General features: G+C 53.7%; 1 protein-coding gene across 1 annotated transcript; it reads left to right on the top strand.

Annotated features, from left to right (window-relative positions):
• The first annotated feature begins 2,223 nt into the window (after positions 1–2,223).
• Positions 2,224–19,019, top strand: NMB (neuromedin B). Its single transcript, XM_032784512.2, has 3 exons — positions 2,224–2,409; positions 9,572–9,783; positions 18,704–19,019. The coding sequence occupies exons 1-3, from the start codon at positions 2,259–2,261 to the stop codon at positions 18,749–18,751; spliced, it is 411 nt and encodes a 136-aa protein (XP_032640403.1). The 5' UTR covers positions 2,224–2,258; the 3' UTR covers positions 18,752–19,019.
• Positions 19,020–19,211: the final 192 nt, after the last annotated feature.

The raw sequence follows: 19,211 nt of genomic DNA on the forward strand, positions 1-19,211 counted from the left end.
CTGAGCTGACCCGCCGCCCTCCTGACAATGTGGGTTGCAGATCTCATCCCTGTATTTCATCACCAGTTCTAGGCTGGCTGCTGTGGCAGACTGGAGTAGGGAGTATGGCTGAGGCTGAGACGTCTCAGAGTTGTAACCCCTGCCGGGCCGAGTCAGGACACAAAGCCCATGCTGTAGCCACTGCCAGGCGTGGTGTCATTCTAGAATCTATTTTCCGAATAGGTCCTTGAAGGGTCACAGTGTGTCTTTATCATGGGGGGGGAGGGGCACCACAGGTGTCCCTGCGAGTGCTGCGGGACATCTGTCCCTGAGTGTCTGGGAGCATGCTGGGTGCACCCATGGTCCTAGAGGTAAGTGCTGTAGTGCTCCAAGTGCCAGGCTCCCCAGGCTGTAGCCCACAGTGGGTTCCTATGGTCAGTCACATACCAGAGAGGATTTCTTTATAAGGGCTGCTGGAAACTGAAAGCTGCATGTTCCCTTGGCAAGATGGCTAGAAGAATAAATCCAGTGCAGCACCTAGGGGCTGTCCAGTCTGGTCTAGGGGCATAAAAGGTAACAAGGTCCCTGTGTGACCTCTCTGCATGGACCTCCTACCTGCTGACCACAGCAATGTGTCTCCTGCTGCACCTGAGAACGATAGCGCCCTTCCAAGCTTCGAGCCCATCTTGACCAGGAGGGTCCAGGAAGAGCCTGTGGATCATAGCAGTCACCCACTCTGATCCCAGAGGTACCAGGGTACTGCTGCTGGCACCAGCAGCCCAGAGCCATCCACTGACTCAGTAGGGGACAAGCCTAAGGCAAATGGTACTGATGAAATGCCATTAGCATATACCAAAGCTGAGGCCTTCTGCACAGGAGCAGAATCTAGGGTCAAGTCTAAATGTAATCTGTGTAAAGTAAAGCAAGCCCCAGCTCATGTCTTTGAAAGGTTCCTCAACATCTACTGCCAGTCCCACCACCAGCTCTGTGCAGTCTTCTAAAGCTGCCATCAGGTTTACTAGTGAGAGAATACTGCCTATACTGATCTCTGCTGCACCAATCCCACCCGCTTACCAGGGATGGCAATGGGGGAATGGTTCCAGAGTGTTGCCCATACCTGGAGGGGGTGACGGTTAAGACTTGGGGACAGTACCTTGTGTAACAGGTCTGGGAGAGGGAGGCAGGGATGGGCACCTCAGCCTCTAGGTGTCTGAGTTCAGAGCATTTCATAGCAGGGGAGGGGCTGCTCCTTCTTCATCAAACTCATCCAACATGGGTGACAATTCACTGGGAAAACTCAGTTGAGAGCTTGTCCTACTAGGTGCCAAGGCTCATGTTCTGAAGAACCTCTTATTCAAGTTCCCGGGGAAACAGGTGGGCCCTGACCATGATCCCCTGATTCCCTGAAGAGAGAAGGAAGCAACCCAGCTATGCTGGCAGGGTGAGAGCCAGAAAGGGGGAAGGGGGGAGTCTGACATGTAAAGGACCCATAAACATTTCCAGTTGTGCTTTCACCCCTCCTCAGTACCTATGGATTGCAGCCCAGATCTCTAAAGCACCCCTGCCCACAGTGGGGCATTTTCCACAGACTGCAGGGGGCTTTAGGGCAGACCCTGGGGGGCTCTTTTTGGCAAGCCTGTTTGCGCTTGATAAAATGCGGCCTGCGATTTGTGCCGCCATGGAGCCTGCTGTTTGGAGGGCCTGGCCCTGTGCCACTGCCACAGGCAGCAAGATCTGCACCCTGACTTCTCTGTGTGCCATGTTTGGGGGTGCTCCAGGGAAGGTGCCCTGACCCCATAGATGCTGGAACAGGGATGCAGCCGCACCCCTCGGCTTGAAGTGGTTTCCATCAGCTACAAGGTTTACAGGTTGGTTCAACAGCTCCCAACACCCGCACCACACACGTTGTTCCAGCACCATTGCCTGGCGCCGGTTCTTTGGCTGAAGGGCCCCCCTAGCCCGGGCCGGCCGGACACGTGGCGGGAGCCTCTCGGCCAAGGGCACCGAGCACCCACTGGGCGGTGACTCACCCCCGCCGTTCCTGCTCCCGGCCCTAGACGTGGCCCGGGCAGGGGCGGACTTAGGCACCCCCGCCGCCGTGCGTAAGGCGAGGGCTGTGGCTGCTCCTGGCCAGTCTCCGCCCCGCGGTGGGAGGCTTTAAATGGAGCAGCCCGGGAAGCCAGAGGCGGCCAGCCGGGAGCACGCGTTGTCGCTGCCGTCCGCAGGCACCCGCGCTTCCCCGGGCCAGAGGCGAAGCGTCCGGAGCCCGGCGGGGAGCCATGGGCGCGCTGCCCGCCAGCCGGCTCCTGGGCTGCCTGCTGCTCTTCTCCTTCCTCTCGGCGGCCCCTGCGGGCCGGGCGGACTTCGCCGAGCCGCGGGGCAGAGCGGCCAGGATCAAAGTCAACCCCCGCGGCAGCCTCTGGGCCACAGGTACCGTCCGCTGCCCTGCCCGGGCGCCGCTCTCCGCCTGCCCCGGCGCCCCTGGGACGCCGCCCGCGGCTTGGGCGATGGAAGCCCCAGGGTTCCCGCTCCCCTCGCGGCTGCGGGCCAGCCAATGGGCGGAGCAGGGGTAGAGCAGGAGCCGGGCCGCGGGAGAGCGCGGGGGGGGGGAGGGTGGCAGCGGACCCCCGGAGCCAGCGGGCTGGGGCGGGAAGCGCGTGTCTGCGGGGAACCTCCCGCTGCTGTGGCCGGACGGGCAATGAGATGAGAGAGCCTTGGACGGGGGCAGGTGAGCGAGGGAGCCCATCTGGGCAGGACAGGGCACTAGCGCTGCCCAGGGGCTGGGCTGGGCGGGAAAAGCGGCTGAGAGCTGCAGCGAGGCGGCCGGTCTGTGGTACAGGGCTCAGTTCCTGGCTCTGGAGAGCGCACCTGGGCAGAGCATCTTGTCATGGGGCAGGTAGGCTGCCTGCCTAGGTACCATGCCAACATACCCGACTCTCCAGAGCGCGACTGGCAGCAGCAGTGCGGGACTTGGCTCTGGGAGCTGGAGCCCCCCCCCCGAGGCCGACTCTAGCAACGAGTGAACAACCCTCTTAGCTACAGGGCTAAATTTAGCCTGCCCTTCGGCTGGGTGATGGGGTGCACTTTGCTTTGGATGTGCTGGTGGGTCCTAGCCAAGGTTAATTCATTGCAGTAGCTTCCCAGCAAAGGATCGCGGAGTTCTGGGCCAAGTGTGCTCTGACCTGGAGAACTCAAAGGGCAAATGGGTCAAGGGCTACCCAGGCCCACGAGCTTCTGCCTGTTGAGGAACCCTGGTGCCAGAGAGGGGTGCCAGGAACTGGTGCAGGCACATCTACCTGCAGAAATGTCTGAGTTCCTCCGATGCCAAAAAATTAACAGAGACAAGAAAAAAAACCCCTAAAGCAAGAGAACAGGAGAGTGGGTGAGGAAGGGGGGGGGGGGAAAGGAGCATGAGGCAGGGCTTAGCCATGGGCCATTGTGCCTACTGCAATAGATTCACATTTTAAACTCTCTCAGATCCTCAAAACAGATGCAGATTTTAAAAGCACAGGGTTAACACTCCCTTGAAATCAGCTACACCATTAAAATCCCCCCTCCAAAAGAGATCCAAAAATAAGACACAAAGCTGTTAGGAGTCTATTTTGTGTAGGTCAGAAGTCACAAAAAAAGGATGCAAAGGAAAGGTGTGATGCAGGGTGGCGGAGAAGGGTGAAAGAAGTGAGAGAAGGCTCCTGCGTTCTCTGGAGCTGGGCTGGAGAGCAAGAGGGCACAAGTCAGGGGGAGAAGTGGGCAGATGCTATCAGTCACCGTACAATCTCCACGCCCTTCCATTGCCCAGCACAGGCTGCCCCAAAACACTGTGTTGGCAGCTCCAGAGCACTGGTGCACACTGCATTACCACATAAGTAGTACTAGAAATGCTTGCTGGTCATGGTCTCGGGAGAGAAAACAGTTGTGCTATTAAGACTCTTAATTCAGGTACATGAGCAGATTGTGGAGCTTGACTGGTCTCTTCAAATCCTAGACTATCAGGGTTGGAAGGGACCTCAGGACGTCATCTAGTCCAGCCCCCTGCTCAAAGCAGGACCAATCCCCAGACTGATTTTTGCCTCAGATCCCTAAATGGCCCCCTCAAGGATTGAGCTCACAACCCTGGTTTTAGCAGACCAAGGCTCAAACCGCTGAACTATCCCTCCCACCTCCAGGGGTTTGTCTACACTGCAAAAAGAGGTGTGGACTTTGGGTCTCTGTGTGGCAGCTTGGGCGCTCAAGCCCACCTGATCCCCTGGGTCCAAGCTTGAGGGCTAGCATGAGCAGCTGCCAGAGCCACCATGTCCACACTGCTATTTTTAGCACACTAGCTGGAGCCCCACTAGCAGGAGTCTCTGCTTGTGTTGGGAGACTCACTTAGATTTTCACTTGTGCTGCTAACCCAGATTAAAAGCCAAGTTTGTGTCTTCCCTGCTGTTTTAACCCGAGTTACCAACGCACTTCTTTTGCGGTATAGACACACCCTAAATGGGATAGCCACTTCCACAGAACTCCACCAACACACCTGCCCCCAGCTGAGTAACAACACATTCAATCAATGAAATGCCAGAAACATAATCCCAGAGGATGAGGGTGGGAATATAGATAGATGACCATCAGAACAACTGTACTTGATTAACCGATGATTCTGGTGCCTGGATAATATTACCTGATTGTCCCTTCTGTGGGTGCATGGCAAGGTGGATTGTTCCAAATCCTTGTTGCAGAGATGGCATCCACAGTCCCAGACACAGGAAGCAAATTCCTTGGGCAGATTCTGCCTTGTGGTGAGTAGTAGTGTGCTGTGGAGGCACCAAGGTCTACACTGAGCCAAATACTGGGAGATTAGACAGGATTTCAAAACTTCAGACACAATCTGATATTAGGGAGACAAGATGTGGGAGGTAATAGCTTTTATTGGACCATTTACATGCAATTGGACTAACTGCATGTAATAAAATATTGGTATGATAAAATGCAAAGCAGAGATCCTGTCCATTATTTTAAGGCAAAGCAGAGGAAAAGCAGAAATGCCTTCCAGATTTGCAGTATTCTGAGATAAAGGAAACCAAATCTATTTCTCACTACTCATCTGCTTGTTCAAAATCTAGTATGGCACCTTCAGTACCACTGCGAAACTTGTCTGAATAGTGATCTCTAAAGGGGAGCGAGCAAGCGAAAAGATGGGTGTGTGGGAGAAAGCTGCTGTGACACTTCCTGCAGACAAGAAGCCAAGAATGGGGGTGGAGGACAGAGCTGAGGGGTCACTTAATCTGCTTGGCTAGGAGAGAACCCAGGGAGCCCCTGGAGAATCAGCTCAATTAGGAGTGAGAGTTTGCCTTCAATTACCACCTCAGTGTGGCTTGCTGTGGAGCGAACCCCCAGGTGATGTCCCTATCTCAGAATGGCAATGCTGACTCTGTCCCAGGGTGATGCTAATCCTAGTTAAGGACACAGCTGCTGTAACCCTGGGCGTTGTGTGCCATGGAGCCTGCTAGTTGGGGGTGGATTGGTAGCACGAGATAATCCACTAGCCAGGCAGCAATGAATCCAGAATGTGTCGTCCTCGCTGCTGCTGCTCTGGGGAGGGCTCCTTCCTCAGCTGGCAGAGGGAGAAGGCCAGTTTGCTCAATGCCCAGAGCAGAGACTTCCAGAAAAAGGACAAATTCCTTTACAAACCCAGACTAAGTGTGGTCTGATCCCTCAGTCTGTCCCCCAGGGCTGCTTCCCCTCAGCCAGACTCTTGCTAACAGAGGTGTGACGGGCCTTTCTGCTGCCTCTTTTCTTCCTTGCCCACCTGAAGCCTGGGAGGGCAGGGAGAGCCAGAAAGGCTCCGTGTAGCTTGCAGGAGCCCTCCCCAAATAAGAACTGGAGTGCCTTGCCCTGCTTGTGCCCCCTGCCCAGGTTTTCGTGCCCCCTGAGAGGTCTATCAGCACCTTTGCCTCCCTGTTATCGACAGGCCCTGATGCCCCAGTGGTTCAGGGAAGCCCAGCAAACAACCATATGTCCTGTAATCAGAATCTGCTGCCGGAAGCCCCCATGGCATTAACCACTGACACAGCATGTGCTGGCTAGTCAAGCTCCCATTTGTGGGCCTTGTAATAACAGGTGCAGAATGAAGAGGCCTTGGTCTGAGCACCAATGATCTTCCCATACCCTGTGCTGTTTGTGCCCTGAAGGATGAGGGGCTTATGAAATGCTTTGTTACCCACTAGGGTGATTAATCTGCTAAGCAGGAACTACCCTTCCCATCAAGCTATGACCAACCCCCAGGGTGGATGTGTGGGTCTGGTCTGGGCAGAACCTGTGGGGAAGCAGCAGACAGGACAGGGAGCAGGTGCAGAGGGGCCCCAGTGAGAAACTCCACTGACTTATCCCAGCCTGGAAACCTGCAAACTTCTACTCACTTCCAGTAGAGGCTGGGCTAGAGAGGCACTAGGCCAAGAGGCCCTAGCCCTCTGGTGACTCATAGATTCCAAGGACAAAAGGGACTGTTTTGATCATGTTGCCTGATCTTCTGCACAGCACAGGCCAGAGACCTGCCCCACAATAATCCCTAGAGCAGATTTCAGAAAAACACCCAGTCTTGAACCAAAAAGGCCAGTGATGGAGAATCCACCATGACCCTTGGCAGAGGGCCCAAATAGGAGCATTAACTTCAATTGCAACTGTTTTAGCCACTGTATTGAGGCAATTTGCAACCTTTCCTTCTGTGCTGGCCCTAGCACAATAGCCTTTCACTTAGCCGTGCGTCCTTGTCATTGGGACCCGCTGGGGCTAGCGCTGATACAGCTGAATGTTTTGAAGCACCTTCAGCGCTTGGCTCCAAGTTATGGTATACTTGGCCCGCTACTGGTACCTTAGGGGTGTGTTATGCCACAGCACGGAGTAGCTGAAGCAGTTACACTGGTGGGACCAGGAATGTTCTCAGATGTCTACCCGGGATGTTACTTGTGTTTGTGTTCCTGGTAGACTTAACGGGACATGCACACAGGTAAGCACAGTGGGACACAGCCTGATTAAGCTGCATCATCTTGCTAGCTGCTAAGAAGCTCGCTAGCTTGTATCTCCAGTACTGGGCTACCTTGGCTTGTAGTGTAATGAGCCCACAGACTCCTTATTGGCACTGTTAACTCCAGGGTACTGCCCAGCCCTGAGAAGGCTCCATACACCTCCAGAACAGGCATGGGCAACACTCTGGAGGGAGCTAGAGGCTGCATGGGAACAGGAGCCTGCACGCAGCAGCCTCAGAGGTGGCTGTAGAGAGAAGGCTGGGCAGCTTCAGAGCTGGGTCTGACGGGCTGAGAGCCAGGCTGGGAAGCAGCCTGTCACTGGCAGAGGGGCCAGTGGTAGCCATTGTGGTGGATCCCAGGGAAAGCTTGCAAGAGGAGCTCCATGTGGATGAGTCTGAATGAGACTACAGGTGCTGGCTGCCTCTGGGAGAGGTCTGGAGCAGGTACCCTGGCACAAGATCTGACCTTCATTTCCCTGTTCTGAGCTGCCCTGGGCTGGGCTGGGATTTGTTGTGGGTTGTGTTTATCATCTGTAGTTTGCAATTTACAGCCATTGTGCCAGGTTTGTTTCAGGGTTTATTTCTGGCAGCCCAAGTTCAGCCCCCTTTGTTACTAATTGGGCTCTGAAGGTACATCTCCACTGCAAGTGCTACAGCAGCACAGCCACAGCACTGCAGCCATGCCACTGGAGTGCTGACATTTCCTACAGTGACCATTAATCCAACCCCTCGGAAGCAGGAAAGAATTCTTCTGTTGGCCATGTTGCAGAGGGTGTGACTCTTTCCATAGCCCTGAGTGGTGCAGCGAGGCCAGCCTAAGTTTTAGGTGTAGACCAGGTCTGAAAGTGTTTATGGGAACTCATTGAGAGCTAGATCCTGAAGGGTCTGCTGCTTGGATTGCCTGACTCCAAGCATGTGCTACAGAACACCTGGGGGACTGGGTCTTCTGGTCACACTGGGTCCAGTTACAGTTCATGGTGAGCCTGACTGGGAAAACAAGCTATGATTCTGCAGGTGCACTGTCTATGCAACTTATAGCCCTTAAATGTCTAACTACTGACCGTGCATGCAAATCAGGTAGTTAGCACTGATCCCTATAAAACAGGGGTGGGCGAGCTATGGCCCACAGGCCACATCTGGCCTGCTAGCCATTATAATCTGGCCCTTGAGTTCCTGCTGGGGAGTGAGGTCTGGGGCTTGTCCCACTCCAGCCAGGGAACAGGGTCGAGGGCTGCTCTGGGTGGTTTCTGGAAGCAATGGCATGTCCCCCCCTCTGGCTCCTATACATAGGGGTAACCGAGGGCTTTGCTTCACATGCTGCCCCCCACCCCAAGCGCTGCCCCTGCAGCTCCCATTGGCTGGGAACCACGGCCAATGGGAGCTGCAGGGGTGGCCTGCAGCAGAGCTGCCTGGCCATGCCTCCGCATAGGATCCAGAGAGGGAACACATTGCTGCTTCTGGGAGCCGCTTGAAGTAAGCGCTTCCTGGAACCTGCACCCCTGAGCCAGCCCCAACCCCCTGCCCCAGCCCTGATCCCCCTCTGAACCCCTCAGTCCCAGTCTGGTGCACTATCCTACACTCCAGAGCCTGCACACCCAGCTGAAGTCCTCACCCCACAGCTGCTGCTGCAGCCTGGAGCCCCCTCCCGCACCCTGAACTCCTCATTTCTGGCACCACCCTAGAGCCCCTAGCCAGAGCCCTCACCCCCTCCTGCACCCCTACTCCCAATTTTGTGAGCATTCATGGCCCACCATACAATTTTTATACCCAGATGTGGCCCTTGGTCCGAAAAGTTTGCCCATCCCTGCTATAAAAGATGTGCAGCATTATGTGAAGAGCAGAGTGTGAAACTGGTGTCAGCGTTGAAGACTTCTACAAATGCCTATGCTACATCCCAGCTGATTTACCGGCCCTCTAATGCTGCTGTCTTTTTGTTAGAGCTGCATGCAGTGCCTGCTTGGCTACCTTCCTCTGAACTGCTAAGCTAACTCCTAGGTTGTTAGTTGGATGGTTATTAAAGGTGAGCTGCCAAGATGTCTTTAGGGCTCTGGGAATTACCCCCCTGGCTCAGACGGGGGTCCCTCTAGCCTGGTCTCCAGTCTCTGATGGGGCTAGCAGCAGCTGCTTCCATGGAAGGCATAAGAACCATGCAGCAGGCAGTGACAGATCTCTGGCCCCTAGGGAAAGCTCCCTTCAAAGCCCTGATAGTTAGTGTTCTTGAAAGCAAAACTTGTGGTTCTTTCTGCTACTTAATGTGATAATTCTGGATGGTCATGGCACCCAGAGTAATGTTTCTAGGATTTCAAGAGGAACAAAGCATGTGGCCATTGTCACATTGTCTTTTGTTAGTTCCCTGCTCTGTTCTGCCTCCTTCAGTTAGAGGTGGGTTTGTGCTACAGTATCTTGCTTCTGAAAAATTCCGTTGCAATATAGCAGTGGCTGCTGCGGCTGATTTCAGAGGCTGCTGGCATTAGGGAGCTGTCTGACTCTTGCATCCAGTCCCTCTGCCAGAGCTTGAAATCCTCCCCCAGCCCCCGAAACCCTCTTACCCATTCCCTGGTCCCATACGTGTGCCCAATGTTATTTCAGGTCACTTCATGGGGAAGAAGAGCATTGCGGCCTCCCCACTTCTGGAGTCTCCGGGAGATGTTGCAGCAAACTCCATCCCAGTGGCCTTCAGCCCGACTCTCCGAGCTGTCTTGCAGGACATGAAAGAGCTGCTTACCAGAGAGCTCCTGAAAATCCTCTTGCAAGAGAGACTAATAGATGAGAATCAAGGAAAATCTGAGCTTCAAAACCAGGTGACTACTGAGCAATGTGATGAGAGAGAGACCTCTGAGTGAGAGGCTGCAGGAGAGTACAGCAGGGAGCAGCATAGGGCCAAATCATCCCCTCCCCCAGGGCAGCCAGAGGAGGGGCCAAGAAGCCCCCCAGGCTGGGCTGCAACAGTTTTCCTCCTATCTGGGCTAAAGAGCCGACATACGAGGCTAACCCCAGAGATCCAGAGGGAAGGAAACACCCGTTTCCCAAAGGTGGTTATACCCAAGAGAGGTTGACCCTGCCACCTCCATTGGAGCCAGGCTGTCCTGGGCAGAGACCCCCTGCAGTTTGGGAGGAACTCAATGGGAGAAAATGCGGAAGCAGCATTAACTCTGGCTTGGCAATGCTACTACCAGAAGCTGGGCTCCTGCTCCAATCCCTCATGCCCCTGCTGGGCACTGGCCCTGCGGAGCACCAATGGAAGAGCTAGGATAAAGGCTGGAGCTTCTCTCCCCTTCACAGCCCAAGGGCAAATGCCCAGGATCTCTGTCCCGTCTGCTCATGGAGCAGTGGGGATGGTCTGAGCCATTGCTCTTACAAGGGAAAAGCCTGTAGGCACTTAGCCCTTAGTAGCGCAGGGCTGATCTTTTCAGTATCCTCTGGAGTGATAGCGCAGAGGCATCCCACACACAGGGGAGTGGCAAGGGCCCTCTAACATCTCTGATGCTGAGAATCCTGCATGCAGGCTGGGGAACTCCTACCCTACCCTAGAAATACCAAAAGTACACCTCTACCCCAATATAACGCTGTCCTCAGGAGCCAAAAAATCTTACCACGTTATAGGTGAAACCACATTATATTGAACTTGCTTTGATCCACCAGAGTGTGGAGGACACACACCCTCTCCCCCCACCCCCAGCACTGCTTTACCGTGTTATATTCGAATTCGTGTTATATTGGGTCACATTACCTCGGAGTAGAGGTGTAGGTAAACTGCGGGGAGGGAGCAGGGGGATTGAGTGAGTGACAAAATCAGGGCAGTAGGCAGGCATGATGATAGATGGGTCAGAATCACCTGCCTACTCCGTCACATTATGCTGCTCCAGTGACATAAAATGCCGGGACACCCGGTTTAGCTGGCTGGTGAGCATCAGTGAAGCACAGCAGGGAATGCAGCCCATGTTACGGAGGCACTGGTCACACTTGACAGCTTCTGGCAAAGCTGTGTTGTGTACTTCAAGCAGGTATTCATGCACTTAGTCACATACAAATGACACAGCTTGTTGTCCTCCCCACCCCCACCCTCCTGGCCAGTACTTGCTCTTTGGACATCGTGAATGCCTTGCAGTGATGCTGCATGAATGAAAACACCTGAATTTGGTTTTAAACACCAGTTCAATCTAATCTGGGCCCACAGCCACTGATGTACCTCAGTCGTGGTGACACAGCTACTACCTGGCATCACTCCAGGGCAGCGCTTCCATGGTTTGCTGCCCTACCTGTGTGTCTCCCACTGCAGCCTCTTGGAATTCTGGGACATTTTCCCTGAATGTCAGCTGTCTGGGGGCTGTAATACTGGCCTGGGTTAACCTCAATTTCTTGGGGTGGCTTGTGGCTATACATGCACAGGCTGGGTGTCCCACTAGCAGTGACTAACATGCCAGGCAGGCAGAACTGTAGGGTAGAAAGCTGGCCTCTCTGCGTGCTCCATACAATCCCACACCGAGTGGCCTGTGTTTGTGGCAACTGTCTGGCCAACCCCAGGGGGGACAGAATTTGCTGTGAATGGCTGGTGCTGAGGGATAGGAGGGGAGTGAGGAGCTACTGAGATTCAGCTGGGTGGGGAGGGGAAGCCAGCTCCAGGCTGGGAATTGGTGGCTTGGTAGTTCCTTGATGGCTAGTGACCAGCAGATGGCACACATGCTGTAGCCCCTCTCCTGGGCCGGGTGTCTCTGCTGGGACCTGCAATGGCTGGAAGGTGGGATGGGGCTAAGCTGGCTGCTGGTAAGTCTCATGAGTGGCTGTCTCTTCCAGCTAGCTGGGGGCATGCCCTGAGTCTCCCCCCTTGCATGCCAGCCCTGGCCACTATGGCCAGCTAAGTGAAGGGAGATGGGGAGAAACGAGCTGGTTTCAGTTGCTCCCTAGAGGCAGGCCTGATCCCAAGCACTGCAGCTGCTGCTGTAGCTGCTCCTCCTGGTCCTACTCTTGCCTCCAGGAGATATCTTGGGACAGAAAACATTGGGGGTGGAAACACGCTTCAGCCCCCTTCAGTATTTCCAGTGTGGGGGTACTAACCCCCTGGTTCTGCTGCCCCTGCCCAGCTCCCAGTCCTGAGCTGTCACCCCCAATGGGTCCTTTCTGAAATCTGCCCTTTTTCCTCTGGGTCCATCACTGCACTACAGTGGGTGAAAATAACCTAAACAATGGTTTAAAAGGGACACAAAATCTGTTAGGCCAAAATGATACTAGTCTGCCCAGCCCATGATTGACTGGACTCAGGAATGCAGTACAGGCGTGCAGCCTGGCTGATTTAAAAACAGTAGAAAGACTTGCCCAGTTTTATTCTCTCAGAATTAGGTTAGTCTCATTGCAGGAAGCAAAGGGAATCCTATGGTCATTCTAAGGCAAAGTATCTACACTGGAGCTCTGTGTGTGTGGCGCAACCAAATGCATTCAGACACTGATCAACCCCATTTAGGTAGCATCTTACTCCTGCTCATTCTTCTTGATGAGAAGCTCAAAGACAAAGTCCGGTCTCTTTACAGAAGAGTGGTGCAAACTACCAGCTGCTAATTTATTTGATACATGCTGGGAGATCTGCTGGGTTACTGAGTCCCTCTCTCCCTGAGAAAGTCTCACCTGAACCAATTGCTAGCTACCCTTCACAGTGCACTGGATCCTGCTAACAGTCAAACTGCCTGATTGGCCCTGCCCAAATACACAGCAATGCAGAGAGGCCCAAACCCTTATGCATGCTGCACTGGCTGTCGGGGGCCAGTATGGAGGGGCGTCACCATCTCCTGCCCTTTAGGTGTTGTATGCCCCAGGGGACAAAACTAGGGAGCAGTCCTTGCACTCCCAAGAGCACATGGACTGCAGCTGTAGCTGGCCCTTCAGTAGGGTGCACAAGGGTTGGGGAAAGGCTTTTTGTGCCTGCAAACCCCCATCTCCCCTCAAACACTGCAAAGGCTTTGCCTTCACTGGGAGAAAGGGATATTTTTAGCATGTGTCAGGTAATGTGCTAAAACCTTAGTGTAAATGGGGCACATTATATTTTAACTCATGAGCTGGATGGGGTCAACCATCGGGGGCTCAACATAGGGTTTACCACTACCAGCTAAGGCGTGTTAAAGCACCCCTTTTCTCCTAGCATAGACTTGGCCTGCCCTAAATCAACCACCTGCTCTTCCTCCCACACTCATTTCCTTGTGTAACAGATGAATGCCCTCTCACAGCCCTTATCCCATTCAGCCTCACCCCCTGCCTGTCTGTAGAGCTACCTGTGGTAAGGAGGTGTCTCCAATGGGCCCAGTGCCTTGGAGCTGGAACATTGCTGTGTCTCCTGGGGTACAGCAGAGTTCCCTCAGGGCTCCTGGAGAGGTGAGGCTGTTGTCTTGGGAGCGGGGTCAGGGGCTGGCTGGGAAGACAGAGACATGGCCATTGTAGAGTCCTGGGTACTGCAGAAGCTGGGTACTGCTTGCAGCTGTGGATCAGCGCTAGGAGCTCTTTGAACCTGAGGTTCTCCACAGCCCCTGCTCGTACTGACACACGTTCTGCTGGAGCTGTCAAGCACAGGAACCATCTCTGGCCTTCTCTGTACTAGAGAATTGAACCAGCGGCAAATGAGCTGATGGAGGGCCTTGGTGTGTGCAGACACCAGGTATTGTGTGCACTGGGCACCTATCCCACGCTGCCCAGCACAGCTCTGGGGAGCAGTGCCTTCTGTGGGATTCAGAATGCCTTCTGGGGTACTTTGGAATTCGCTTGTGGGAATTGTGGGTGAAAAGGCCCAGCTCCCATAATCTGAGGGATTGCCCTGTGTAGCTCCCATGTAGCCCTTTGGCACAGGTACCTTTTCCTAGGCCTTTTCTGAACTTGGAGGCTGGCATGAATGCTTGAAGGAGAGGTTTGTGCTAGAGGCTTTCAAGGGCAGGCTGAGGTGTCTATGGTGAGAGGTGGGGGATGTGCCAGCTGAGAGCCAGAGCCCAAAACAAGCAGCTCCCAGATTTCATCCTGCAGTGATTCTGTAGCACTGTCCAGGCGGATGGCTGCAGGGCCCAGAGCTTGAACATGGACTGATGGGAACAAGTTCTGGAGATGGGGAGGCAGCAGCAGTGAAACTTCAGGATGAGGATTTCTTTGTGCCCTGTGGTTGCCACATGGAGCACAAGGCTGGGGGCTGTTGTTGATGTGGGGAAAGAGCTGGGGGTTGCAACCAGGCAGCAGAGTGTGTGGGGAAGATCTGACCCATGGCAGGAGAGGATCAGCAGGAAGGGCAGAGTGCTGTGGGGCTTTGAGATTAAGATCTGGTGCAGTAACAGGTGGGGAGCCAGGGGGGATTTGATGAGGGGTGTGAGGTGATCAGGGCGGTGGCTAAGGAAGATGATCCCAGCGGCTGCACTTTGTCTGGACCGAAGAGACCAATCCAGATGCACACAGCAGGTGCACGTAGGAGACTGCCAGCAGGGGGGACCTGGCTGAGCCATACTGACTGCTACCTGACTAACACAGCAATGATCCTATGTGTCTGCTGCAAGTCTGAGCATGTGCTCCAGTGAGGTGAACAAACTGTTAATGCTCAGTGGAGAGCCAGAGCCGCTCACCCTGCTTACAAGGGGGAATGTTTGGCATGGATCAAGGGTGGGCTGTCACTGCCTCACCCCCTTGGTTCACACCAGTGGGTTCCAATAGGGGCAGTTGGCACAGTGTGAACAGCTGAGGCAATTAGCACATCACTTCCCAGTTCCTGTAACTGTTGAGCTCCTGCTCTGTTCAGTATGTCAGGTCTGGCTCTGGATTTACAGGCTTCCTGGAGGGCGTTCTCTGCAGCCTCTTTTGGCCTTCCCGGTTCTTTCGCCTTCATTGGCACAGGGGCATATTCAGTGCACAATTCCTTCCATGGGTCAGTGAGCTCTTTAACTCTTGGCCAGTGTCCGTTTAGCTCCCTGGGGTGGAGGTGCCACCCTTATATGCTCCCTCATGGCATGGCACAGCACTGCAGTAGATCTGCCTCAGTGCCCCTAATGGTTTGGCTGGGGCTCAGCCTCTGGCCCAGTCCCTGTGAGTGTTCAACCCCTTCTGGGGGGGCAGAGTCCCCAAATCAAAGTGCAAGAGACTCTGGCTCCACTGGGCACAGCTTTCAGGTGAACCCTGGCTGCCTTAACCTCCCCCCCATGGTGCCTGGTAACCAGTCACACACGTGCTGCTACCAGGCCTACCCTGCCCCAAACAGTCTTCCATCAGTTCCTGGCCTCACCCAGGCCTCTTGCATGACCTGGGAACTGCCCTGGCGCCCCCCTCCCTGGCTGAGTCAGCTCTCCCCTTCCCACTGCCCTCCCCAAGCCTGCCATTGCTGGCAGGTGACATGGGGTGGGGCTCACAGACCCTACAGCGACTCCATAACTGTGCGGAGCTTGCACATTTCTTGTACTTCCCAGTCTAATTTCTACCCTTTGTGGTACCCTGCCTCTTGCTGGCAAATAGTTACCACCTCATCCCAGCACTTCACTTGGATGGGGCTAGGGTGGCAAGATGTCCCAATAAAATTGGGACTGTCCAGATATTCAGTTGTTTGTCCTGTGTCCTGACGGAGGTATGGTTGGGATACTGATTTTTTTGGCTTGGTGCACTCTTTTTTTCTATTTATTTTTATTTTTTGCTTTGGTGGCGCTCTGGCTTTTCTTCTTTGCTTGGGCTCTGTGCCATGCCCCCCCCCCCCGCCCTCCCTAATGTGTCCCAATATTTTGTTCTTGTCATCTGGTCACCCTAGATGGGGCCAACTGTCCCTGCTGCCCTGTGGTGTTGCAATGTGATACTGAGGGATGCTAATTCACCATCCTGAATTTGCTCAAATAATTGCCCCTTCCCAGCTGACTGCCCCCTGCCCATTCCTCCTCTGAGTGGGGGATGGGCACTTCTGTCCCCCCACACCTCTCTCCTGTTGGTATTTCTGGGAACAGTCTGTAAGTGGTTGTAAGGAGCCTTCCATTTCTCATGCCTCTCCCCAGCGGGAATCAAGGGCCTGTCTGCGCAATGTGTTACTAGAGCAGCGGAGAGTAGAGAGAGCAAGGCCTGGCCCATAACATACGGCTTGCCACACCGTGACTGGCGATGGACACCCCACCACAGGCACTAAAAGTTCCTTCAACAGGAGTACGATTCATTGCCTGTTGATAGGTCTTTTGCACTTCACACAGCTACTGTCATGTGCAGGACCCACTGGGCCACAGTGGGGTCCGAATAATGGTATTTACTCACTGTGTGTAATACGCTGGGCCTAGTCTGTGCACCCGCTGCTGCTACGCTAGGAGGGTGCTGGTAGCCTTTGAACCATACACAACAGTAAGGCCTACTGGAGGGCTCACACACTATTTAAAGGGATACTCCCCAATTCCTATGCACTGCAGAGATGCTTTGGCTGACAGCACCAAGAGGAACCTCTCCAGGGCCGTGCACATGGCATCCTTGGTGGAAGTGCAAAGTCTCTAGAACTCTGCCATGGGTGATCAGGAGCAACTTGAATCTTGTCGCCTTTAGGGATAAAACTGATGCTCCTCCTCTCAGTATCGGCCGGATGATGTTTCTCCTGAAGACAGGTTAATCACACTTGCTGTAGAGGTGAAAGTGACAGAGTGAAGGAAAATGTTAGTAATGAACATAAATCATGTCTGTATAACTATGGAAATTCCATACACAAAACTTTGTGTAACAGCGTGTAAGCATGAGTGAGTGGAGTGCCCTTGTGTGTACCCTGAAATGCAAAGATCACTGCTAGATGAACCTCTATGCAGCACAATTCCATGGCCAGCGACAGACTCAACAACTCACAGGGAACTTTCTTCTACCTCCACCTGGGAAGGGAGCTGCCGCGCACAGCACGAGTCTCTTTCATGCTATAATGCCAAAGTTAGTGCTTCCTTGCTACATCACACAAATGGTACCCACTAGAGGGAATGCTTAGAACTGCCTGTGCACAGTGGTAATGATGCATAGGCAAATGGTAGGGGCATACTACAAGAGACTGAAAGGACTGGGGCTGTTTACATGAGAGGGGACAAGGAAGAGGGGCTAACAGCAAATATACCAATGACTGATCGAGTGGCCATGCACTGCTATTCGCCCTGCCTCATTATAGAAGAACAAGGGCTTGTTCAGTGAACTTGAAAGGCAGCAAATTTAAAACTGATTATTCCTTTTTTCACACAGGCCACAATAAGCCTGTGGAACTCACTGCCACACGATGCCATTGAGGCCAAGAAAGTAGCAGGATTTCCAAAAGGCCTGAGCATTTCTATGAATAATGAAAATAGCCTGAATTACAACAGTAAGGATTGAACATTAAAAAACAGGGGCCTGGTTTTTGCTGTACTCCAGTCCCTTTATGTTGCTTTGGTGGCATAAAGTGCCTGTGAAGCCACCAGATCTGACCAGGTGAGACTTCCCTCAGCATGGGGGAGCTCGCAGCTGAAGCAAATCTGCTGTATCCAGCTCCTACAGCTGCTCCCTGCCTGGTATGGGAGGGAGAGGTGTTAGGAGGAGGGGAGTGCAGGCACACTCCAGTATGCTGCAGCTGGCAGACAGCCCCTTGGACCTATAGCCAAATGATGTAACTTAGAGCAGCTTCTAGGCTGCTCCAGTGTATGTCAGGGCTGGTGCAGATGCACCATGAACTGTAACCAGCTTGCTGTTGGCCTTTTCTTCTCTCCTATTCTGAGCAGATCTCAGTGCAGGACAGAGTCTGGGCCCAACCATCTTGGCATGGATCCATCTGCTTCAGGGCTTGAGGTACCTCCAACTCCAGGGGACTCAAGGGAAGCAGTCCCTGGGGCAGATCATCCCACATTTGCCTACCTCATGGGCTATCACCTTCCTGAAAAGGTGCTGAGTTAGCAGGGCCCGATGTCCACTCTGAGCCGGCAGTTCCTGTGTTCCCATAAAGCCTTGTTGAAATAATGGGCTTGTATTCAATGGGCACGTTAGACTGTTCTTGCAGGTGAAGTATTCTGAGCATTTGTAATGGAGACACTCCAAAGCTCTGGGTAGCTACTGGCTATTCATGACCAGCAGGGAGGCATTGCTGGCTCAGTGGTGGAGAGCCAGGGATGCAACAGGCAGCAAGCTTTGCAAACTGCTGTACGTACATCTGCACCATTGTAAAAACTCCCTCTGGGTTTCTTTTCATCTTGTTCCCCGTCCCCATGCAATGTGATTGGCCTCCTTGTCAGTTACTGGGCAATCTGTGCCTGGCCAATCCTAGCTTTAGGCTTTTCCTGTGCCAGCTGTCCCTGAAATCCGACCCACGCGTCTGCCATCACGTCATAGCAGGATATTCTATCGGTGTGAAAGTCACTCCTAACGTGGGAGCCCAGGTCACGGTGACACCTGGATGAGTTGGGGAGATGGAATCCATCCCCCAGCCTGGATCTGCAGAGCTGCCCCTCCTGCATCTCTAGCCTATGGGCTGCAGTGCTGGCCCCAGTGACTCTGCCCCATTTGTGAGTTGGGGCCAATGGGTCTGTGAAAACTCTTCTTCCCTAGCACATCCCAATCAGCCCCTCACTGCTCTTCTGCTGCCTGGGATAGGCTGGCACAGGAACCCTTCCTGGGGTGCAGTGACACCTGTATAGCGTCCCCCTGTAGAGGGCTTAAGGGACTACGGGGGGACTCCTGCTGCCCATAGCCCTGGGTGAATTATACCTGGCAGCTGTCGCACAGGGACCCATACTATTGCTCTCATTTCAGGAGACGGGATTGGTAATGAAGGTGCTGGAGAAATACCTTTCAGACTGAAGAAGGGACGAAGGGGCCATGTACATAGATGACTGAGTCCAGCATCAGGAAGGCCTGGCTGGTTTGTAGTGAACACCAGGGAATGTTTGAATTATGGTTCTGTGGCGCTACATCACTCTTATGATTTAGTATTACTGTAATATTGTGAATATTGACCATCTGTATGAAGAAAGCCCCAAATCCCTGACTGTATAATTTCCCTTGCATTTTCTGCATTATTGCTGAGGTCAAAGAGCCCTTGTGAATAAAACTAACTCTTTGCACAGCACCTGCACACACTTTCTTTGCAGTCAGCATAGGCCAGCGTTTAGAGAGGGGGTGATCTATTTCTTGGAAGCCTGAGTGTCCTGTGCACAGTGCGACTGATGGGGCAGGGTGGGATGCAACAGAGGGGAGGGGTTGCAGCTGAATGTGTGAGGGCTGAGAGAGTCCTACTGACTGTTGCAGAGAGGTTGCAGCA

Source organism: Chelonoidis abingdonii, chromosome 9, assembly GCF_003597395.2.
Source record: "Chelonoidis abingdonii isolate Lonesome George chromosome 9, CheloAbing_2.0, whole genome shotgun sequence".
NCBI classification, from domain to species: Eukaryota; Metazoa; Chordata; order Testudines; family Testudinidae; genus Chelonoidis; species Chelonoidis abingdonii.